The sequence below is a fragment of the Clavelina lepadiformis genome, chromosome 3, assembly GCF_947623445.1.
Source record: "Clavelina lepadiformis chromosome 3, kaClaLepa1.1, whole genome shotgun sequence".
NCBI lineage: Eukaryota > Metazoa > Chordata > Ascidiacea > Aplousobranchia > Clavelinidae > Clavelina > Clavelina lepadiformis.
In genome coordinates this window covers 6645045-6669565 of record NC_135242.1, presented here as the reverse complement: position 1 = coordinate 6669565, position 24521 = coordinate 6645045, and the positions used below count along the sequence as shown (strand labels likewise).

The following is a 24521-nucleotide window of genomic DNA, read 5'->3' as shown; positions in this document are numbered from 1 at the left end:
TCACTCTTATTCTTGATTTTCTTATCAGAACCTGGTTTTGAAGCAGACATGTTTATCTGTTACATATAAAGGCAACCACATAACCCTAGCCTTAATGCTTCAACAACATATGCTCCAAAATTATTTAAGTCGTGTCTTTTGCCTGTAACAAACGTCTTAGAAAATATAACAATCAATAAAACTGGCCAAACTTTTTTGAACTGAAAGTATCATCTCAAAAAACTTCATCCTTAATAGTTTTTTTCAGTCAAGTCTAAAAGTCGCTCAGATAATTGATTAACTACGTATCGATTCAGCTTTTCCGTTTTTAATCCAGCTGGTCCATAAAATCAAGAAGCAACTTTCTTCTTGGTACATCAGTATATAGCAAAGATTGGCAAACTGCGGTTCGCCGACATGTTTTTAGTGACTCTTCTAGCCGAATAGTAATATCCATTATTGTTCATTATCCATGCATTGTTTACCGTACTTGTATTGACACTACTGATCTTACGGCTCGCTGGTGTTTGCAGTTTTCCGCAATTGACTCTTTCATTGAGCAAGTTTGCCCACCCCTGGTGTATACATTGCTCGTTATTGCGTCTTTGAATTTAAATTTACAACAAACAACAAGAAATGTTTTTTGGAATAGCACCTTATATATACGAGTAAGTGCAGTACAGTACAGTACAGTAAGTTATATACTGTATATTTCTTGTTTTACCTGACGAAAATCAAGCAGCGTAATAACCTGTAACATTACTACATTGTTTTTAGCATCAGATTAAACGCTACGTCGATAATGATACCTATCTTGCTGTAATTTTGAAATATACCAATATTTTCGCATATTTTACTGTTGAGCACAGAGACAAAGGTTTATGAAAACAGTCCACGTAATTTTAATGTGGATTAACATCTAGTTTAATTTGAACTTACTTATGTTTTCAGAAATTGCACTTTGCATTATTAATATTCTCGTCATGTTCTGACTATAGTTTAACTTTAGAACTAAAGTCTTGTGTGTTGGAAGTTGATTGAATGGACCATTACAGTCTGACATTTATACAACTTGCCTTTTAAATAATTTAGTGTTTTCTCCCGTTCTCTTATAATTTTTCCATGGAACAAAGCACGTCTTAATTAATCGGATTCCACCATAAGAGTTTTTGAGAAGCGTTGATTTAAAATTGAATGAGAAAATAAAAATACCTAACCTTTCAAAGTTTGACACAGATGTGCACTTAGCGTCATTTGTCGCTAATAACGTTACTTGGAATACGTTATTTCCGTCAACATCCAGTTTTTGTAGCCAAAGAGGCACCAGCATGCTGACACACACGAAATATCAATAGGCTTTCCCAAAAGTCTAATTCTAAATCGGATATGACTTTATCAAATAAACTTACTTGATACAGACGCAAAGAAGCGAATAAATCAAACCTGTATCTCAGTTTAATTGCTTAATTCTCTGAAGTTAGAATTTTCTAATATAGCTCTGCTGAAAAATTGAGACTCTCATTTTGAAAGCACAAACCTACTGCTGTAATTTTCTAGCAATGACCTCAACCTTACTGTTGGTGTCGTGTTGAAATCTTATCTGTCGCCAGCGGTCTTTGCATAAATATTTCATATTTCCTGTAAACAACGTCATTGCCCACTCTTTGTCTATGAAAGTGTTTTCCAGCATCCAGCATTTTTGTCCTTGTTACAAAATTATTTAAATAGTTGCCTGAAACTTTACACTTGAATATAATAAGCTTCTGAGCTGACCCAGTTGTCTTCTTCAGTTTCATTTGACTTCATGCCCATATACATACGTTTACTCTAATATAGCTTATACATCAGCACAGTTTAACTACTTGAATAATTTATTCTCATCGAAGTCGAGCACAGTTAAAGGAGGGCTTAGCCGCGAAAACCATTTTTGTCTTTTGTCATTTCACTGTTGTTCATTAATTTTCAAGCGACAATTTAATTTTCCTTTTAAATTTTCAGGGAGTAAATTCATTGCTGTTGTTTACAGCAGCGGTTTCCAATCTTTTGGACCGGAGACCACAAAACCAAAATGACGCGTGTGGAAGGCGGCATGTACCAAAGGAAAGGAATTCTGAAATTGTAGAAAAAGCAGTAACGAATAATTGTGTTATGAAGTAATCTGAAAAAATATCGCTAAGTTTACACGTATTGAGTGCTGCGAGTAGGCCTATACTAAACGAAAAAAGATTTAAAACCACTGGATGATAAAAGTATAATTCCTGCTTCATGTAAAGTATATTTCGCCAGTAATAATCTCTGCACTAACCCACATACGTTGCAAAAAATTAATAAATAAGCGGTCACTTGTGTTGAAAAGCGTGGTGTGAGAAGATCGAAATGTGATGCAACAAGCAATCTGAAAAATTTGTTAAGGTCGCTCGCTGCTTTGTATTGTTAACTCAGTATGGTATCGCGAACTCTGCTGGTCTATTAACTAATTAAAAAAATTAAAGCTCGTTCAATACTTTTTCCAATTACCAGCTATATTCCCGTCCCGTTTTTATGTTGGCTACTTATTTAATTCCTCAACTGGTCGAAGGGAGATGACATATACTTTATAGGCCTACTGTGGTAAATCGATATGAACTTCCAACCACGTAGGCTATATACTGTAGCCTATATTTATATTATAATAATGCGAAACCCGAAAATATGGATTAACAATGTGGACATGAGCATGATGCTTCTTTTTCCGCCAATTATAGCATAATTCAATCAAAATTACAGTGTATTCACATTTATACTTGTAAGGCACACTGGGAATGACACATGGGTGACGACAAGCTTCATAATTCGGTTGAAATCTACGATAATTCTAGTTGGATAAAGAAAGAATAGGATTTGCGTAAGCTCCGAAACCGAAAGTGTCCAAAAAAAAACTTGTAGAAGTCCGATGTAAAAGTCTGATTCAGCGTTTTACACCTTAAAGTGACCGGCAAGTCCGGAAATAAGTTGGCCTTAAATCAAAGATTAGTTACCAGTAAGTTTGGATGATTGGCTGATGAAGGATTACAGAAAATAGGAAGAAAAACAATCTTTTCGGAATCTAGTGATTTCAGTCAAATTAAAATATGCCACAGAAATATGTAGGACACTCTCTGATCGTCTGCCTGCATGAATGCTAATTATACTTTGGATTTAGAGTTTTTAAACTTTTCCAAAAAATCTAATACTTTTCTTGCTTTCGTTTATTTGTGCTGTTGCAACACACATTATAAGCCTATAAGTATAAGTAAGAATACCCGTCGGGGTTATGCTAAGTGAATTTAGTGACAAAATAGACCACGTTTATTCTTTAACATTTAAAAGCTGTATAGGCCTAGTACTGTGAATGCGACACAGTGAAAACGTATTCAGTATCAGCAACATATACCCAGGTAGCGGGGCGATGTGGCTTGCGATGTATGTAAAGTAATGGTTGTGAACTTTTTTGGAGCGACACAAAGTTTAAACATTAAATGCCAAGGCAACCCACCCTGATATATTGCGCTTGGAAAAGTTCAAGTAAGTAAAGTTTAAAGCAAGATGAAATCAAACCGAAAACTGTTTAAAAAGACAAAAATGCTTTTTTCATTTAAACCAGTTTTGTGAAAGAGGCTTAAAACACTAGCTTACGATTTAAAAATTTGAATAAATCAGTTTTTTGTTGCAGTATTCCGTATATATGATTAGATGGTGATGATCATGATAAGTCTGGTGTGTGTTATGGCCAACATGTTTAGGTTTACGGGATGATATAATTTTGTATTTGGCGTTCGTTCGTTGACCACTTTTAAACGATAAACTGCATTTTTTTAATGGCAAGTATAGATGTAACTATTATCCGTATTACCAGCATCGAAGGTAACAAGGGCCAAAGAACAAATGCACGCAAATGTTTATATTTCTAAAACATACGCAAGATACATCAAAAATAGGCTACTCAAAATCATAAGTGGTTAACAACATTATGAAAATGAAGTTACTTTAGGCTACAGCTTGCTCAACATAGAATTGTATGACAACACATGCAATCGTGCTTATTGATAAGCACTCAAAACGATTTAGTGTTTAACTTTATTTTTAGATAAAAGATACTCAATTCGTCCTACTGCTCGTACAACTTTTACAGGAAAACTATTTTTGTACAACCAGCCGCAGTAAATATAGTTTCTTGCTTACACAGCTAATTAAGTGTCGGCACAAAAGCCTAGAAACGACAACAAAATTTTGTGCTAAAAGTGTCATAATTTTGCAAGATACAAACAAATTAAAACAAAAAGCGACAATATCTTGTCGTAGTCGTATAAAATACAGGTAATATGATGAAAAATATAGGAGAAAGATGTTTATACTCTTAGAAACAATACTTGCATTCTAACAAATTTGGTCTTAAAACCTCCGGCGGGAGGAGGGGGAGTAAATGCTCCCTCAATTGAAAACCATTGTCCTAGATAATGAGATATATTTAAAGAGATAAAGATAAAGGGATTTTTAGATAGAAGTTTAAAATTCAAATTAATTCTTGAAAGTTTTGAAGAATTTAAGATTTGAAAATATTTCTTTAGCAATTTTTTGGAGATTTAAATTACATGGTGGGCCTATCAACACTGGTTATACTTAAATAAACAAGACTAATGAGAGTATAATAAACCTTTTCCCAAAATTATCATTTACATCTCGTTTTAAAAGGCTAAAGTTGTTACAAAATAGTTGAAAACCCAAAAAAGTGGAGGTATGTAACGAAATTCTAAAACCAAACAGTTTGATTTTGATAAAATGTGTACCCTAATAAAAATTTTCAAGCCTTCTTTTCAAAATTACCGGACCAAAATAGCCGAAACTGCACCAATCAATTTCAATTTACTGTGACATCAAAAGTCACCCGCAATAAAAATCTAGCCAGCTCTAAGTAAAAAACTACGAGGAGCGGGAGTTATTACCTTATAGGCTTTATTTGCTGCAGCTACCTTAGTATTCATTCATTCTTTAATTTATTATAATTTCTTCTCATGATATGTAATACATGGGGCTGTTGAAACTAATCTTATGACGAATTACGACGACTGAATATTGAATTGAAATCCGCCAGTAAAAGTCCTCCCGTCTGATACAATAAAGAAAAATATAACCAAAATTGAAGAAAGATTTCAATTTATTTATGATCTATTTTACACCAGTTACTAAAACCAAAATCCTGTTTAAAATTAAAAAGATCACGTAATTGTATACACAAATTGTCCCCTGTATACACAGAAAGGTGTTTAATGGTGGTCGTAAGAGTAAGTGATTTTGAAGCCAGTGTAGGTATTCCACTCGTTTGTACGAAAACGAATATATGGTGACTGGTTGGTCCTCACGTTAGCATAGGTTCCGCCCGGATAAAAACCAGAATATGAGTATATTTCGCTGTAATAATCACTGAAAATATAGAGCATATCATCTCCAGATTCCGTGTAAAAGTCGTCGAAGGTCAGATGTAGAATACCATGAGAAGGAGAGGGCTCGAGCATAAAGAACCAGCAAACATCAAGATTATTTGGATAGTAGTATGGGTAGTTAGGCGATGTGATGTAACCACCCGATGGATCGCTGGATTCGTAGATGTAATGGTGAATTGTACAGTCGGATTCATCTGAACCCGAGCCCGAGCCCGAGCCAGTGGGAATTTCTTCCGTCGTCATAACCTCGGTTGTTACAATTGTCGGCAAAACAGCAGCGTAACTAAACTTAAATCCTTTTTTTGTAACAGATCCGTCTGATCTGAAGTTGATGAACATGTAACTGCTAGTGGAGGAAAATGATTGATTCGTTCCGTAGCCAGTTAAAGATTCCAGTCGAGGATAACTAGAGGAGTAGCCGTCGTAAACGTAAACGACGTCATAGTTTTCTTCTATATCCATGCCCAGTACATCAAGCTTTACCACGTATCCACTGTAGATGCTGTATATTCTCCAAGAGCAATCCAAGTTGTTGGAATAACCATTTGGATATCCAGGAGAACTAAATGTAAGTGCATTAGTATGTGCATACAATTCAGTTGTTCCTGAACATGTACTAACTGCATTAGTGGTTCCTTCATAACTGGGAACTGTGGTTTGTTCATAAGTGGTAGTTGTGGTTCGATGAGGAGTTGTGGTCTCAGGCTCTTTTGTGCTGCTTGGAGAAGGAGCAGCAGCTCGCATCAAAGCTCTAAATCCACGAGCTGTGGAAGTGCAATCCGATGCAAGTCGAAGAAACATGCTGTTGGTGGAGGATTGATAAGTTTTAATTGGAGATGTTGAATTTATAGATGAACTGCTGCCTGTTATTTCACCGAGAATATCATCGTGGATAGATAAACCGTCGTAGATGGTCAAACGATCACAACATTCTTCCATGTCTATGTCAAACAAATCAAAAGAAACGGTTTTATCTTCAGGTGCCCTCACCCACCAGGTTGTATCAGCGTTGTTTGGGTAATCGTTGGGGTAATTGGGTGAAGAAATCTCAGCGTTTAAGTCTTCAACTTGTACGCCGTAGAGATCAAGTGAAACTCGAGCTCTGTTCAGCGGTTTTTCCCCATTCGCTATCAGTTCAGCCAAAGATTCCTTGTATTGGATGTTAAAGATCATTTCGTTTCCAGCTTTGATGTGGACCGTGTTTTCAGCACTTTGAATCTCCTTGTCGTATGCGTCTGAAAACACAACGTCAAACTTTAATAACTTGCGTGGAAGATTACTTCATGTGCATGGCGTTTTCAAAAAAATGTAAATGAGTTATCGTTTCAAGAGTAAACTTTACAATGTAGGCTTAATTTTTCTTTAACTTTCTTTGGTTTGTCGAAACATATTTATAGAAAAAGAAAGCCTGAAACAGCAAGTTTCGATACGTAATACGTGTGTAAGAACTAATTGTGTTGATTTATTGTCACAGTTTTTTCTCTTGACCGTCGCCATTTTTCTTTGACATTATGCTTAAACTAACAATTGTTTTCCAGGATCTCGTTGCGTTTTTGTCCAAAAAAATTCCCAAGATTTTATTTTTCTTCCAGGGAAATTTCGTTTTTTTTTAAATATGTGCAAACAAAAAAACAGCTTCAATAATTAGCAGCTATTGCCTTAGGAGAAGTGTACCTATTACTTATTGTTCTAAACGTGTAATTAACTGTTAATGCATATTGCGCTCGTATAACAGCAACATCCGACAATGTAACATGCCGACTTGGAGCTATCATTCTTTAATCAAGTGAGTTAGATGGTGAAGTTAATGCTGTTTCGCGACTATATTCCTCGATACTGACGAATCTCATCTTAAGGCGTAAATAATTGCTAGTTAAATAGTCCTAGGAATTACTTAAATACGGTCAGATAAACACATATTAATTTCCAGTTGTTTTATTAGTCCGAACGTCTGGGCTGTAATAGCCCGACATGTAAAGAGGTCCAAACGGGTATAACGTAATGTCTTAACTCGTCACAAAAGTGTAAGGTGTATCATTCCTTAAATACAAAATATCTTTTTTTATAAAATCATGGAATTTCTCGAGATCCCGGGCAAACACTGACCTTTTCCCAAAATCCCGGGATTAGGAAAAGTGTCTCAAATGACAATCCTTAGCTTAAACCAATGTTGTTACAGCCTGCCTGATGGCGAGAGAACTTTTCTCGAAGTCTTTACAACGTTAGATTTGAACCTGGAACTAACAATTTCCACGCTATTGACTATACTCTCATGGAACTAACCATAGGCTTAACAATCTGCGCAATCAACATTCTTCTCAGGATAGTGCAGGAACTTATGGATAAGAAATGTTTCAATCTTTAACATTATATAGTTCAGTAACGATTAAGCGTTTAACATGACCTAAAATAATGAATACAAAGTTACAAGCTAAGCTATAAATTTTCATCATGGGCAATTTGTGAAATCAATTTACATTCGAAAAGACTACCTTTGCGAGCTTATTTATTTTTATAGGTTACTATTTCAGAATGTAAATGAGAGTTTAAACTCTAAACTTTAGAGAATAGTTTAGCTTAGTTGCCAACCAACGGATACAACATCATCAACTTACCCAACAGTGGTTTTGGGATGTAAATTGCTGCATTATGGTCTTCAGTTTTTGCTTTTTTCAACACCTCGTGCGCCATCTGCCGACTGCCTTTCTTTGCATTATAACGAACACCTTCGGTATGCATAGAGAAAGACGACATTTCAGCATTTTCGGGGAGGTAGGCGTGGAAACCAATGTCCTCGGCTGCGAATCCGGGATTAGACACTTTTACTTGCAAAGATTGTTGATCCAAAGCTGATAAAGGATCATCAGATAATTGTCCCTGAAAAACGAAATGTCTCTTTATTTTTTGAGATTGAGAAAAAAAGAGAACATCAGAAATAAACTGTACTTTTTTCACATTTTCGCATGACTGCGAGTAGTATGTAATATGGGAATGCAAGGACAATTTAGGATGTTGAGGATTAAATGAGTTCAAATTAGGTTACGTGACGTTATGTGGTTAAATGAGTTCATTGGATCTGGAGTCACGTGACTTTTAAGGGATAAAATGAGGTCGACATGAAATAAAAATAAGTATTAACTTTAAATAAGTAACTTAAAATATTATTAATAACTTTACACAAGTTAACGTGAAGACAATTATGATTTTTCTTCTAAATTTTCATAACCAGAATCATTATCATCTTGTTGAATAAAGTTTCGAATAAATTCTTCTGCCTCATCATGAAATGGAATGTCAAGATTTGGAATTTCAATCGCATGGTCAATAATACCATAGTAATCTTGTAAAAAAAATTCTAAAATATCTAATTTATGTCTAGACAAATCTGGTTAAAAATATACTATTGTTTCACAATCATCATCATATTTTTCATATAATTAACAAGTACCTGGAAAATATATTTTAAATTGATGAAATATCAACCTTTTTTCTATACTACAGTAATTGTATAACTATATTGTACAGTGACATTAAAAGTTTCAATTTCAAAATCATTATATTGATTACCTGGATATATTGGAGTTAAATATTGTTCGCCATCAGAAGCACTTTTATCAAAGCATTATTATAAAAATGTTCAAAAAATAAATCATATAGAAAAATTTCCTCCTCTTCAGTTAAATTCTTAAAAGTAATCATAATATTACTTTTCAAAAGATTTGCATGATCAGAAGTATTAAATCATCTGAAAATTTTTCTTGCTGCTTATAAACTATTTTGTTGTTATGGTAATAAAATCAGTAAATCAATTTAATTATATAAGGGTAACGCGGAGCACCCTTCAGGTATCACGGATTGCTCTTCGACTGAAAATTCTGCTTATAAATTTTTTGAAGCTATGTTAGAAGAGGTTGAATATTGTCAAAACTTAAAAAAAGGGTAGTTCAATCAACCTATGAATTTAACAGATGATGACAAAGAAAACGTTAAAGCAGCAATAAATTGCCATATGTGTAATAGAAAATTCGAAGAACCTGATAAAAAAAGTAAGAGACCACTGTCATGTAACAGGAAAATACAGAGGTGCAGAACATAATAAGTTTAATCTGGGCATTAAATTAACTTGCTTAAGATTCAATACATCAGAAAATCGATTCCGCTTTTAAAGTTTAGAGTAAACGTAGTAAACTTAAATTTAAAAAGGTTAAACGAGAAAATGAAGAAGAAAAGATTTTTAAAATTAGTTTTTGTCAAAACGAACATGATGAAAGAAGTCCATTTAATGGTTCAGGTGGTGTTTTAACTCATGGTTTTTATCCAGGTTCTGTTTCTGGTGGTGATTTACATTTTGATAGTGATGAGAATTGGACTGATAAAGAGACACCTCCTGGGAATAATTTATTTGCTGTAGCTGTTCATGAAATTGGACACTGTTTAGAATTAACACATTCTCAAAATGTTAATTCAGTTATGAATCCAACTTATAAACATGAGCGGTCTAAGCTATCGCATGATATATTATCAAAAGGAAATGATTTTTGTAACAAATAAAAAGTCTTAAAGTTAAAAAATGTCTTACAGATGAGATTCCTAACACTTTTAAAATTTTAATGACCTCCTTAAAGTCACTTGACCACAGATCCAAGTAACTCCTTTAATCTCATAAAGTCACGTGGCTTAATTTGAACTCATTTAACTTTAAAAATTCTAAATTGTCCTAGCACCCCCATACTACATACTACTACTGCGATATAAAACCTACCTCTTCATAAACTGGTTCAAGGAAGAGACCAATGGCATAAACATCATCTTCTGTGGAAGAGATGGCGGCATCCAACCTCCAGGCAAGAAACAAAATTAACCCAACTTTCAGCAACATCGCTCTAAGTTTGTCAAAACACAACTCAATAAAATTTAAAATTAAACATGATCAAATTCCAAACGCATTTTATGAGCGTTGAATAAAACAGCAAAACTTTCTGCTATCTCCGCTGCTTTCTGCTATGTTGCAAACAACATAATGATTTCACTAAGCTATTGATTTTATTCCGTAATTAAGAGATAATGCAATCACGCTTGTAATGTCGAATCATCAGTAGTTACGTTGTTCTCTATATGGTTTACACCCAAGTATTTTGAAAACAATTGCCCTGTGACTAACATTTGTCTTTCTGCATGAAATAACATCTTGTTTGCGCGCTTTTAAGCACAGCTGCTATTTAAGTCTTACAAACTAAAACGGTATATTTAGAACATATAACGATGGGAAAACAATGAGCTTGAAACATATGTCACAGCGATGTTGTTTCAGAAGGTGCATTCCACCTTGCTGACAAACGATTCTTAACGCCTGCTGTTCCTATACCTCATATTTCCATTTATCTCATCTATTTGGTTTTTCCGGAATAAACTGGATTTGTCACTAAACACTGGATAGTGTTTGAAAAGTAGGTGAGTGATATATCTGCATGTGCTTAGTAAACAAGGAACCATATGTTTGCTATCACACACTGGCATAAAATAGAAACCTTGTGAACAAATAACAAAATAACCATGCATGTCGTGACAATTTGTCCATTGTAATTGCTATTCAAATATCTCTTCATTGTTATCGTTATCTGCTAAGTCAAGTTACGATTAATCTCAACATATAATTGCGAAAAATCAGCACAACAAAAACAGTCTTGGAAGTCAATACAACATATCTACAGTAGAAAAATAAATCTGTTTAGAAAAGTTAAACCACTATTAATTACTAAACGACCACGCTCAATTGTTGCACTTGCACCACAGACTATATAACTTACTGCGCTCTTGCATGGGTTTTTTTTCTATGAAAATATGATGATAAAAAGTTTTTTCAACGTACTATCTATACCGAACATAAATCTACGCCCGATACCAAACAGAAATATTGTTTACGACTGAAAAGGACACGTATTTGAATAATCAAGTTATCTCTCACACATTAAACTGTTAGTTAGTCGTGACCATTTATGTTGAAAAATGAAAAGTACTCGAAGCTAATATTTGCATAGAAATGTGTAGGCTATTTCATTTTTGATAGGTACCATTTTAGGGATACAGAGACGCGTAATGGTTTTGGTAAGCTCGTCCTTTATGCAAACGTGATAAGAACACAAGATTCATAATGGACACTGCTTTGAAAAGGATTTTTTTTTTATTATAGGTCTATAACTTACTCACTGAATGTTAATTGATAAATGAAAGTAGCAAAACTCTCCTACTATACCGCGACTTTCGTAACAATTATTGGATGTGAGCTTTATGACATAACCATAATAACTAAAACCAACTTGCCAAGTACAACTCCTATTGTCGTTATAGGAGTTTGAATATTCTCGAGATGAAAAGTAGTGGTTGCTATTTCGATATGAAGAAATGTATTGTGTTGAAGAACAGCCGACGTAATAGTTCTAGTAGGCTGAATAAGTCATGCTGAAACCTCCATTTTCATAGTAATTATCGGATTCAAACTCGATTGCAGTTGATTTTCTTTTACTGTACTAACAATCAAAAGACATGAGTCAATGTGTGATAACTTAATAATTGCGAGAGATAGCGGTTTGTCTTTCAGTTTATTTCAGGACACCGTAATATCTACTCTGAGATAGGACACATTGTCCCGATTAGAGTAACTATAGCTTAAAACCTCTATAGTATTGAGTCTGATTACTATATCTTAGTTGGTCTGAAAAGCTTTATATTTCAACAGGTTCAATACAAATTTATCAAAAATTAGTACAGCCCGAACAAAAATACAAAAAGCGTAGAGGTACAGAGAACAAATATAATCTTCAGCTTGTTATGGGAAATATTAGATGGAACATTTGTTTATCAGCAAACCATTACGCGCTTAAAATAAGTTAAAAATCTTCTTCTAAAATGAAGGTGAATTAACCAAAAAAAGGACTGTATGCAAGGCAATCAAAAAGCATTTTGGCAGCATTATCAAATTAACACTTGTTTTAAAATTAGTAGGTAATCTACGGAGAATATACTTGAAATGGAAACTAAATATTTGACGTTACGTGGCCCACATACAACGCAAAATTTAAGAATGCTTGTCTACCACATGTAACCAAGAAATAAAATTACATTTTATTTTGGACAACAAACGCTGGAAAGAAATGGCCACACAGATTTTTAGATTGTTATGTTTTGTTGTTTGTTCGATCAATGAAGTTATTAGTTTGTTTGACATTTAGTCTAAATGTTGCAAAATTCAATATTTGCTTTTTTTCACATTCCAAATAGAACAGTTCGGTATTTCAGTACGATAACTTTTTAGTATGTTATTTCATGCACCTATTAATCAAATATGCATTTATATTCTCTTTGTCCTTTTTGGGGGGTTTTGATTGATGTAAATAGGCCTATTGTATTTATTTCACCAAATAATTGTTCAGCTAGTCTTACATACACCAGTCAGCGCATTTATTCTTTTGTATCTGCGGGTTGTTATCCTTATATTAAAAACCATTAAACGCAAGACATGTCACAACAGAAATGTGTTGAACACTCTCTGACAGTGACAGACTGCTTTGACAGAAACTATAATAATAGTTGGAGTCAGAGTTTTTAACCTTGGCTGAAAGATCCAATACTTTTGTGGCTTTGTTACTAATGCTATTGCACCTTAAACTGTGTATGAATTATTGCCTTGGTTTTCCCCTAAACGAATGTGTTGACAAAAAAACTTTGTCCATGACATCTATTTGTTCTACACAGTTATGGCATTTGCAGCAAATAGCTTGGCAAAGGCCTACGAAGGATCTAACTAATGAGTCAAAGTAAATCCAACCTTTGAAAGAAAACTTCAGTTTATTTAACATAAATTTTACACCAGTTCTTAAACCAAAATTATTCTTTTAAGATTGGTAGGAAGGTCAGGAAAATAAATGAACTATTCATATCCTTATGTAGAAAAGTAACTACTAGTGGTGGCCGTAAGAGTAAGTGATTTTGAAGCCTCTGTTGTTGTTCCACTCGTTTGTACGGAAACGAATATACGGTGACTGGTAGGTCCACAAGTTAACATAGTATCCGCCGGAATAAAAACCAGAATATGAGTATATTAAGTTGTAATAATCACTGAACACATACAGCACATCATCTCCAGATTCCGTGTTAAAGTCGTCGAAGGTCAGATATAGATGACCGTGAGAAGGAGAGGGCTCGAGCATAAAGAACCAGCAAATATCAAGATTGTTCGGGTAGTTATATGGATAGTTGGGCGATGTTATGTTTCCCCCTGATGGATTATTCGATTCGTAGATGTAATAAACGCTTGTACAATTTGATTGATCAATCGCCGTTCCCGTGGTAGCTTCTGTAAAACTTGGTGCTTGCGCTGTCGTTGCACTAGAATAAGAAGCTTCATAGTAGAGCTGAAAACCGCGACTTTCGTAGTAATTATCCGATGAGAATACAAGATACATGCTCAATCCATTGGAATAAATCGGGTTGCCATAGTAATTGGAAGTTATATTTTGCAGAAGTGGGGAGTTTTGCGATGACCCGTCATAAACTTCTAAATAGTCGCCATAGGACAAATATAAATCGTAAATCGACAGCTTTACCACGTAGTACGAGTAATGGCCGTGGATGTACCAGCTGCAATGGGCATTGCTGTAATAGTTAGATGGGTAGCCGGGTGAATAAATGGAACCCGAACCTGAGTAAAGGTCGATGTGATCCCCTCCTGTACATGCGCTTGGTTGACTAATTACATTTGTGGTGAAGTCGGGATAAGCGACAGTTGTAGCTGGAGGACTAGCGGCGGTGACAACAAACTGAAAGCCTTTGTAGGTTACTGATCCATCCGTCTGAAATTTTACATACATGTAACTACCGGTTGAATAGAATGTTCCACTTTGTTGATTTCCTAAGGTAGCCAGAAGAGCAGAACTAGCCGTGCTTCCATCGTACAGATAAACATAATCGCAGCATGGTTCAAGCTGCATGTCAACAACTGTGAGCTTTATGACGTAGCCATAATATATAGAACGAACTTGCCAAGTACAGCCCAAATTATCGTAATACGAGTTTGGATATCCTGGAGAGTAGAGGGTGTAGTTGCTACTTGGATATGTAGAAATGTATTGCGTTGAAGAACAGTAAGTGTAGTAGGCTGAATAAGTCATGTTGAAGCCTCTATTTTCATAGTAATTATCAGATTCAAACTCGATATACATTGAAGAACCAGTGGATAAAACTTGCCCAGTCCAAGAATATGAAGTAAAGTTTGCAATTATTGGATAATACTGCGAGGTACCATCATATACCGTCACTTTGTCGTTGGACGACAAGGCTAAATCAGTTACAGTTAACAAGACAATGTAGTCGTAAGACTGGCCATGAATCAACCAAGTACAGTGTGCATTGCTTGCATAGTAGTTAGGATAATTTGGTGATATGATGAAACCAGAAGAATATGAATACAATTCTATGTGATCACCTCCCATACAAGCGCTTATGTTTTGGTAATTATTACTGACAGTTGTGATTTCGGGATAAGCAGTTGTTACCGCAGATGTATATGATTCAATATATTGGAACTGAAATCCTAGGCCTGTCACGGAAGAATCAGTTCTGAAGTCGATGAACATGTAACTGCCAGTGGAATGAAATATTTGATTCGTTCCATTACCGGTTAAAGAAGCCAATCTAGGAAAACTGGAAGAGTAGCCGTCGTAAACGTAAACGACGTCATAGTTTTCTTCTATATTCATGTCCAGTACATCAAGCTTTACTACGTAACCACTGGAGCTGCTGTAAATTCTCCAAGAGCAATCCAAGTTATTGGAATAACCATTCGGATATCCAGGAGAACTAAACGTATGTGCATGAGTATGTGCATACAATTCAGTTGTTCCTGAACATGTACTGACTGGATAAGTGGTTCGTTCATAACTGGGAACTGTGGTTCGTTCATAACTGGGAATTGTGGTTCGATGAGGAGTTGTGGTCTCAGGCTCTTTTGTGCTGCTTGGAGAAGGAGCAGTAGCTCGCATCAAAGCTCTAAATCCACGAGCTGTGGAAGTGCAATCCGATGCAAGTCGAAGAAACATGCTGTTGGTGGAGGATTGATAAGTTTTAATTGGAGATGTTGAATTTATAGATGAACTGCTGCCTGTTATTTCACCGAGAATATCATCGTGGATAGATAAACCGTCGTAGATGGTCAAACGATCACAACATTCTTCCATGTCTATGTCAAACAAACGAAAAGAAACGGTTTTATCTTCAGGTGCCCTCACCCACCAGGTTGTATCAGCGTTGTTTGGGTAATCGTTGGGGTAATTGGGTGAAGAAATCTCAGCGTTTAAGTCTTCAACTTGTACGCCGTAAAGATCAAGTGAAACGCGAGCTCTGTTTAGAGGTTTCTCACCATTCGCTATCAGTTCAGCCAAAGATTCCTTGTATTGGATGTTAAAGATCATTTCATTTCCAGCTTTGATGTGAACCGTGTTTTCAGCACTTTGAATCTCCTTGTCGTATGCGTCTGAAAAGCAATATTATACTTACATAAATTTTTTTGGCAAAAACAATTACAGTGGAAGCCTCTTAACTTTATGCTGAAGGGATCAAATCACTTCAACTTAAAATAGTTAAATACAGTACAGTGGACAACATCGATGAAGTTGCTTCGTGTTATCTGAAATTTTGTACTCTGTTAAACAAATACGATTTAACAAACTTCCTCTGTATACATGCATTTCTTTACCACAAGCTCTCCGAATAGCTTTATTAAAAAAGCAATGGCTTGTAATATCATCTTTGTTTGATGTTCTGTAGTTTGGTTTGTAATAAAGTTCATCATATAAAACGCCAAAAATAGTAATTTCGATCCACAAAAAAATTCCTGTTGTGAAGGACGACTAATGATGATAAAAAACGTCAAAAATTTAATATCTACGAGCAAATCAATTTTACGGTGATGCCAGATCAACTTCTTACCGGTCTCAGATATTTCGAATAAACCTAAAATAAGCAGACACGGTATTTCCATCCTCAATGCCATTTTCAGTTTAGCGTCTTCATAATTATATAGGCGAAAAGGCATGCAGCAATATTATTACTGATTTTTCAACGAACATAATCTGATTTGTTCACCAGATTAAACTCGCAAAGGCAAACCCTGGATTTTTGAAACACTGACTCAATTGGCACCAATTTGTTTGAGCGCGTGTGCGCTAAAACAACAATTGCTTGAAAACAATATTTCGTATAGTGACTATAGTCTTTGGTGTTCTTTTGGTATCAAATTTTGCAATGTGCAAAAATCGTTCACAGAGGCATTTGGTTATGGTGTTAGTAATATTTGATACTGTTTAAGTCGCTTCGATACCGTGCTGTGTTTGTTGACCAAGAAGATCGTTAGAGTGAGCAAACACTTAATAACCAAACGAAGCCAGATCTTTTACACGAAATAGTTGAAGTCAATGTAAACCTACTTGAAAATCATCTAATTCTAAGCAAACATGTATAGTTGGATATATCGCATTTTCCTAGCGTAATGCGCAAAAGACGTTATATTTGCTGACTAAAAGATCGTCATGAAATGAAACGAACGAAGAGAGTTGCGAAGCAATTATTAAGCACGATGAATGTAGATCTATATGTGAATGTTACGTTATTATTAATCCTTTTTTTAAAAATAATGGCCCTAAAGGTCTAACACAGGTAACCGAGATAAGACCATTGAACCAAAACGACGTAACAGTAAACTTATATTTGCCAAGTGGTTCGAAGAAAATTCTGTGTGAAACGTGATGTCACGAACAATTAATAAACAACTATGCAGTTATAAAAGATGAAGTTTTAATTTTATGCATTGTCACTGCCAATCAAGCTGCTTACGTAACGGTAGTGTTGACGAGTAATTTACAATGTATTGTTATTAGCGCAGCTGCTTTTTATGCGGCACGTCCTTCGTACGTGACTGAAAATGGCGACAGGCATTAAAATATCTGATCTTCCATTACTTTCCTCTAAGCTTACACCTGACCAATATCTGGTCAAACCCGACCAATATCTCTTGAAAAGCTGACTGAATAGACAAATTTGCAAAATCTATATAAAGCCAACAAGAACAAGAAAATTTGAACACAACTTTTTCGAAATCTTTTAAAATTTTTAATTTCAACAGACAACTTCAAGATGAAATGGAACTCGTAACCCAAAATTATCTACTGCATGTCACGGTTTTGAAAGGATTCTTAGATAATTTTTTTTGCTACGCGCTACGTCCAAAGTTGGACGGGACGCAGTTAAACGTTTTGCGGCAAATGTATAAAAAACCACCGACGTGCTAATTCTAATTAGACAGTGCCAAAAAACAAATGAACCCTCCTCGAAACACCAATATATAGCTATAAAATATAAGCTAAATTCGTAAACATAACGCAAAACTTCCGCCATATGTGGACAAGAATATTGAATGCTTTCATAATACCGTTGACAATAACAATAATCAATCGGTACAGAAAACAAAAATTACTCAAGATGAATCGCATTATTATTTTAAGTTTGGAACCAAAGAACACCGCAAACGTCAACGCTGGACGGTAACGCAAAAATGTGCGCATTTACAACCATTACAATCAATTTTTAACAACCGCCGTTTCAGGGCCTAAGGTTAAAGCTATCACCAGATACGACAGACACGTAGCATAGCAGCCAAAGTTAACTGTTGGACTAAAAGAAAAACAGCAAAAAACATCAAAATGTGACAACGTTGCAAGTCGCCTATAAAAGTGTTTTGAAATTAGGCTTAAGCAGTTATTGATCTCACAGATTTGAATTTCTAATTTCAGTTCAAAACATATCATATCAAAACTGAAAGATTTTGCTACAAAGTAATTGCAAACAAATTTTATTTTCTATCCAACGTCAGGATGTTAGGAAATAAAATACAATAAATAGATTAGATATATATAGTTAACGGTAAATAAATTATTGGCTTACCCAACAGCGGTTTTGGGATGTAAATTGCTGCATTATGGTCTTCAGCTTTAGCTTTTTTCAACACCTCGTGCGCCATCTCCCGACTGCCTTTCTTTGCATTGTAACGAACACCTTCGGTGTGCATAGAGAACGACGACATTTCAGCATTTTTGGGGAGGTAGGCGTGGAAACCGATGTCCTCGGCTGCGAATCCGGGATTAGAAACTTTTACTTGCAAAGATTGTTGATCCAAAGCTGATAAAGGATCATCAGATAATTGTCCCTGCAAAGACATAATACACAAATAAATCTTCACCAAAAAAATACGCCAATTTTGGTAAACAACAAACAAAGAATTCTCACACCATTATAATTTATTTCGGAATTTTTTTTTATTAAACTCTATTTGCAAAAGCAAATTTTGTTTTCTGAGTTTTTTAAGTTGAATTCATACCTGCATGAGCAAGGGATAACGAACAATATAGTTAAATAAACCAACTTACGTTTTGCAAGTTACTTTAGTATATTTTTAGATCTATATTTTGTGACATGACTGCCTATATATACAACCTACCGCTTCATAAACTGGTTCAGGAAAGAGACCAATGGCGTAAACATCATCCGCTGAGGAAGAGATTGCGGCATCCAACTTCCAGGCCAAAAATAAAACCAACGTAACTTTAAGCAACATCGCTCTAAATCTGTCAAAACACAACTCAAATAAAATTCTAATAATAATCGGGCTTGATCAAAACCTGTCGTGTTTCACGCACGCCAAAGAGAATTAATTTATAGTGCTTCTGCGGCAAAGTTAAAAATATATACTGACAAAGCAACAGAGATCAACACGCTACAAACTTGTAAGAATGCAACCACGCATGTGAATTCCAGCCACCAATTTAAAGTTGTAATGTTCACTTTCCGAGGTGGAAGAAAACTGCAGTTACTTAGATAACACTTAGTTGTCATTCTGTAAAAAAATAATATCGTGCGCGTTCGCTTTTATGCACCAATTTCTGTCCTGTCGCAAACCACAAGTTAATTTTTATCTAAGGTAATATACGATGGGAATAGAGTTAGTTTAATAAACGTGTTCACTCAACTTTATTCCGGAAAATTTTGGCGTCTGCCAGTGTGCGCATTAACAAGGCTTATCAGGTTATACTGATAAAAACCACTTGTTTTTAATTACCTCTTATATTTTTGTTTCCGACAAAACTTGTTCCATCTCCCTTTTGTTGACGGTGTGCATCTTGAGAAGAAAGTCAGATGGTGGGTCTGTGGTTACTTAGTAAAATAAGGAATCATATGGTCATTATCACATTGGCTTAAAATAGAAACTTTGAGTATTGCCAACTCTTTTTCGCGTTAAAGACAAACATTCAAAAACTTTCCACGGCCGTTTCAAAACAAACATGAGCTTTAGGAAAACGACAGATGTATCCTTCTAACCACGTAATCCCAGTTTTATATTTTCGCCAATAATCTGTTATCCCGCTATAGTTTACGTGACAAAAATGAAATGAGAGAAGACCAACCAAAACTTGCAAGCAAAGCGATATAAAAACACACGTTATCAGATCACACACCAACTCCAACGAAAAAACGCAAGTTGCCGTCTTTAAATCGATACAAACTTTAGTAGCTATAGTTACCTATAGATGAAGAAGAAACCAAAACTTTTCGTAGAGGTTCTGCATAAGTAAATTTGCAATACTGCGCAGTCAGGGGCACGGCCATTTTTGTCTTGCAGCTGAAAACCAGTAACTCTATCACTCGAATCCATCGTTTTGCCTTTACTGCTCGCATCTTTTTATCAATTTAGTTTGACGAGCGGGAGAGTTTTCATCTGAAAGAATCAAGCTGATGTCAACCAATGAAAACTGTAGCCATCAACATCAACTCTGTAGCCCTGAAATCAAGACATCACTTTAGAATAAAATTCAAAAACCGATAACGACATAGGGGCATATAATATACAGTAGACGCTATTGGAGTGAATGATTTAGTTTCAATTTGAGGCAGAGTTTGATCTTCCAATACAGTGACGTACGGTGTAATTAACGCTTTATATAAGAAGGTATGTCAACTTAGAAAATAACAATTGATGATGCAATTACGTTTACAATAATCAATTTATCCCAATTTTTTCCACTAAAAATGTAAAGAAATAAGAAAGTTATCATTATTGTATAAACATTAGTTTTGTTCCTTTGCAGATGTTTCTGATTTTTTCGTAAACTAAATAAAACGCTAATATGCTAATTGAGTTGCTATTTATAAGCTATTAACTTTTGATGAACGTATCCTTTTTAAAAAGGTGGTTCAAATAGGTCAAAAAGGTAGTAACCAAATGGTTAGCACAAGCATAAAAATCCCTAACTTAAATTGAATATTGTTCATTGCAAACTTCGAATATGAGAAGCTGACAATCCCCTACATGCTGATTTATGTGTGATGGATTGCTTTTTGATTACAATAACTAGCTAATGTAGACAAAATTTAATAAATTAACAAAATGATCTTTCGATCTTATAAAAAATGGATCATGGCTTTTATTCCAATAAAGTTCCAAATATAATCAAACCAGGAAAAGGTATGCAATAGTATGCATAAACCTGACGATTTGACACCACAATTTGTTGAATATCTAGTATAAAAATTGAAACGCTAATGAACCATAACAATATTTATCGAACATACTTGCCAGAAAATGTTGTCATCAAAAGATATTCAAAAATGTGGAGTTGAACTTTTGTTTTGCTTTGACAAATATTTCTTCATTTCTGCAAGAAATGTTAATAAGTTATGAAACTTAAATCATTTAAGAAACAATTAATTTTAAATTTTCATCGCTAAAATACTGTGTAGTTAGATCACCAATAAAGAAGCCTAAGGTCAAGGCAACAAGAAAAGAAAGCACCTTCTCAACAGAGATACACTTTTCATGTTCTTCGTACAGCATGAATTTGCTTTATGATGACGTCATGGAACCTTAGATAAAAAACTCAATTTGACAAAACTGACATCCTATTTATAAGAAAACTGCATGTTGTTCTAATCCAGGGGTCACCAAACTACGGCCAGCAAGATTAATTTGTCTGGCCCGCCTCACTGAATCACAAATGAGCTTATTGTATGGTAGCCTATAGAAAAAAGTGGGGATTTGTCCCGTGATTGTCAGTTTTTATTATTATCTGGCCCTTTATGAAAAAGGTTTGGTGACGCCTGTCTAATCTCAGAGATAACAACTTACTGCATGCTATGAATACAACAAACTTTTCCAATTTTACACAAAGATCTCTACCACTTCAAATGTTATACCTGAAACATTATTTCCTTAGCATTGGTATGCTTAAAATATGTGTCATCATCAAAATATCCATCATCCCAGCTGATAGATTGCAAATCAAGTGAGAACTTAACCCATATTATTTGTACAGTATTAGGGTCCTGCAGACACATGACCTGGTGAAGGTGTTAGGTATGCAACGTCCATTACCACAAAACATGGAATAACAATAGAAGTAACAAAATGCAGACTGCTTCGACATTTAAACTAAGTGGAGTCACAACAGTCAGGATCTTGCAATCTGCATGTTGATTGTATATATGCCATCCTATATATGTACCTACCTGTAAGTAATGTCTGAATAAACATATATGTAAGTGTTCAGTTTGAAATTTGTTAATAGACATTATAGTTTCCAATTTCTTTTTAACTCATTTTGTTACATTTAAAACAGCAACCTTGATTGAATACATCACAAACATTTTGTAAATCACAGCAAAACATTTATAAATAGTATCGCTATTCCATAACACGAATACAGTATCATTAAACTAACTGCAAAATATTTTTTAAACATACAGGATTAAAGTAATGCTATTCTCCCTTTTTGAAATATATTTGCAACTGTTTAGAATAAATTATAAGCACTTCAAAGCAGGAAGTGCTAACAACGTATAGATGTATGAGTATTTGCAGACACATTTTACATTAAGCAGTAACATGAAGACAGCAAAGGTGTAACATGCAACACAAAATAATAAACTTCTAAAAGTATCCTTTTAACTATAGAATAAACTGAAAAAAAGCTGTTTTAATTTTATGAAGACAGTGATATGTAATGATAAGTATCTAATAAAAATAAAACTGTTTATGAAAAATTCATTTTGATTTTTTTGGTGAATATGCCGTGAGCAGCATCAGTGATCCAAATCCAAAGAGAGAAGTCTGTACAAACCACTTAAATCTTGTTGTTGGATCAGTAATACCTTTCTTCTTAGTCAAATGTACAGCTATAATACCTTCCAAGATATGAACTGCCACAGCTGCATGGTAGATAACTTGAATTGCCCATGGATGGGTAAAGACCAAAAACTTGTAAAGCAATCCAATTGGTCCCAAATACTGGTACGGAACTGTTTGTGGACTGTAACATCCCATGTGGCACATAGTCATGCCAATAAGCACAGCAATTGCCAAATATAAATTTGTTCTTTTGAAGTATGTAGAGTTATCCAAGCTGGAGCTCTGCATTTTTAACAGGTGCTTCCTAGTACCACTTAGAACGATAGAACTCCAACTTTCCAATACGTGAACCTATACGTTTAGCACAACTAAATTTATTAAGCCAAAACCTGTGGGTAAAAATGAAAAGTATGTCAGTAATACAAACACACATTTTCAGTATGTTAACATGAAATAACACAAATCAGTAAATTTTGTTACCAACAACTAGCAATTACAGAGTAGTTAAAATTTTTATATAATACAACAAAAAACTGCTGTGACAAGTTTCTTTACTTTGCTGAACCAAATGCAGTGAGAGGTCTAACAAAGGTTTGTAGCAGTACTGAACGCATTCAATACAATTTTTTTGTGATAGAAGTTAAGTTTGCAAAGTTATGTGCAATGCTCTAAATTTTCAGACAACACACTAAATTTACAAAGAATATCTCAAAGCGGGAAATAAAACAGAGACAAAAAATTTAAAAAAAGGTGTGCAGAAAACTAACAATAATAAAGTTAAAATTATTTTTTGGGTTTACTGCAGTCTCCATAGATTTCAAATTCATTGCACAAACATGTCACAAATGCACATTCTACTCATAGTATGTACCATAAGTTCATGCAATCATCTTTTTCATTGTTGGTACCTTAGTGGACTTTTGTTATAATAATAGTTGAGTTTCCCAGCTAAACTGTAAATTACGAATAGCTGGTCAATTCAAATACGATATCTACATGATTAATTGGATTTTTTTGGGGAATATGCCATCAGCAAAGAAGATGATCCAATACCAAATATAAGGGTCTGTATGAACCATTTAAATCTTGTTGTAGAATCAATGATCCCTTTCTTCTTTGTCAAATATAGGGTTGAAATTGCTCCCACAATATGACCTGTTACTGCAAATCCGTAGATGGATCGAATTGCCCACGGATGGGTGAAAGCCAAAAATGTATAAAGCAACCCGATGGGTCCCAAATATGCATGAGGAACTGAATTTGGACTAAACGATCCAAAGTGCAACATAGTCATACCAGCAAGAAGTAGAACTGCCACAACAATATTTGGCTTTCGAAAGTATGTGGAATTGTTTGGTTCCGGTGTTGGCATTTCGCCAAAGTTGTGTGTCAAGATAATTTAAAATCCAAAATAATATATTAGTCCTCTCTCTTTTCTGCAAAGGCTTAATCTGTACAATTAAAGCAATAATCAAAGGTGAATAAATCACAATGCCAGTAGTTAGCAAAGCTGTAACGTATTGGCAACGTCTACACTGCACAGCTGGTAGTATGCTGTAATACTTTAAACATAACGCAAATTTACGTGAGTTGTTTGGTAACAATGTAAAAAATGGATCCTAAGTAAAGCACAAGCGAATAATAGCTGGCGTACAGGAAGAACAAAAAAACAAAAGATACTACAACTTACAAGTTGATTTATAAGGTCAGGTAAAGTATTGAATCTTCCATGCGATACAGTTCTGCATTAGTAATACCATACTTAAATAAACATGTTAAATAGATTTTCCATTCAATTTAGTGATTACTTTCCACCAACAGATCAGAAAATTTGTACTAGTTTTTTACTAACTGAA

At 34.7% G+C, this 24521-nt stretch overlaps 2 protein-coding genes across 2 annotated transcripts; both read right to left on the bottom strand.

The window, feature by feature from the left end:
- Positions 1 to 5261: 5261 nt before the first annotated feature.
- On the bottom strand, positions 5262 to 10458 carry LOC143449797 (CUB and sushi domain-containing protein 1-like). The gene is made up of 3 exons (XM_076950127.1): positions 10201 to 10458; positions 8054 to 8315; positions 5262 to 6673 (listed from the first exon to the last, which is right to left on the bottom strand). The coding sequence occupies exons 1-3, from the start codon at positions 10315 to 10317 to the stop codon at positions 5262 to 5264; spliced, it is 1791 nt and encodes a 596-aa protein (XP_076806242.1). The 5' UTR covers positions 10318 to 10458.
- A 2806-nt stretch (positions 10459 to 13264) lies between these two features.
- LOC143449126 (cubilin-like) lies at positions 13265 to 19111 on the bottom strand. Its single transcript, XM_076949207.1, has 3 exons — positions 18985 to 19111; positions 18432 to 18693; positions 13265 to 15966 (listed from the first exon to the last, which is right to left on the bottom strand). The coding sequence occupies exons 1-3, from the start codon at positions 19099 to 19101 to the stop codon at positions 13397 to 13399; spliced, it is 2949 nt and encodes a 982-aa protein (XP_076805322.1). The 5' UTR covers positions 19102 to 19111; the 3' UTR covers positions 13265 to 13396.
- Between the last annotated feature and the right edge of the window lie 5410 nt (positions 19112 to 24521).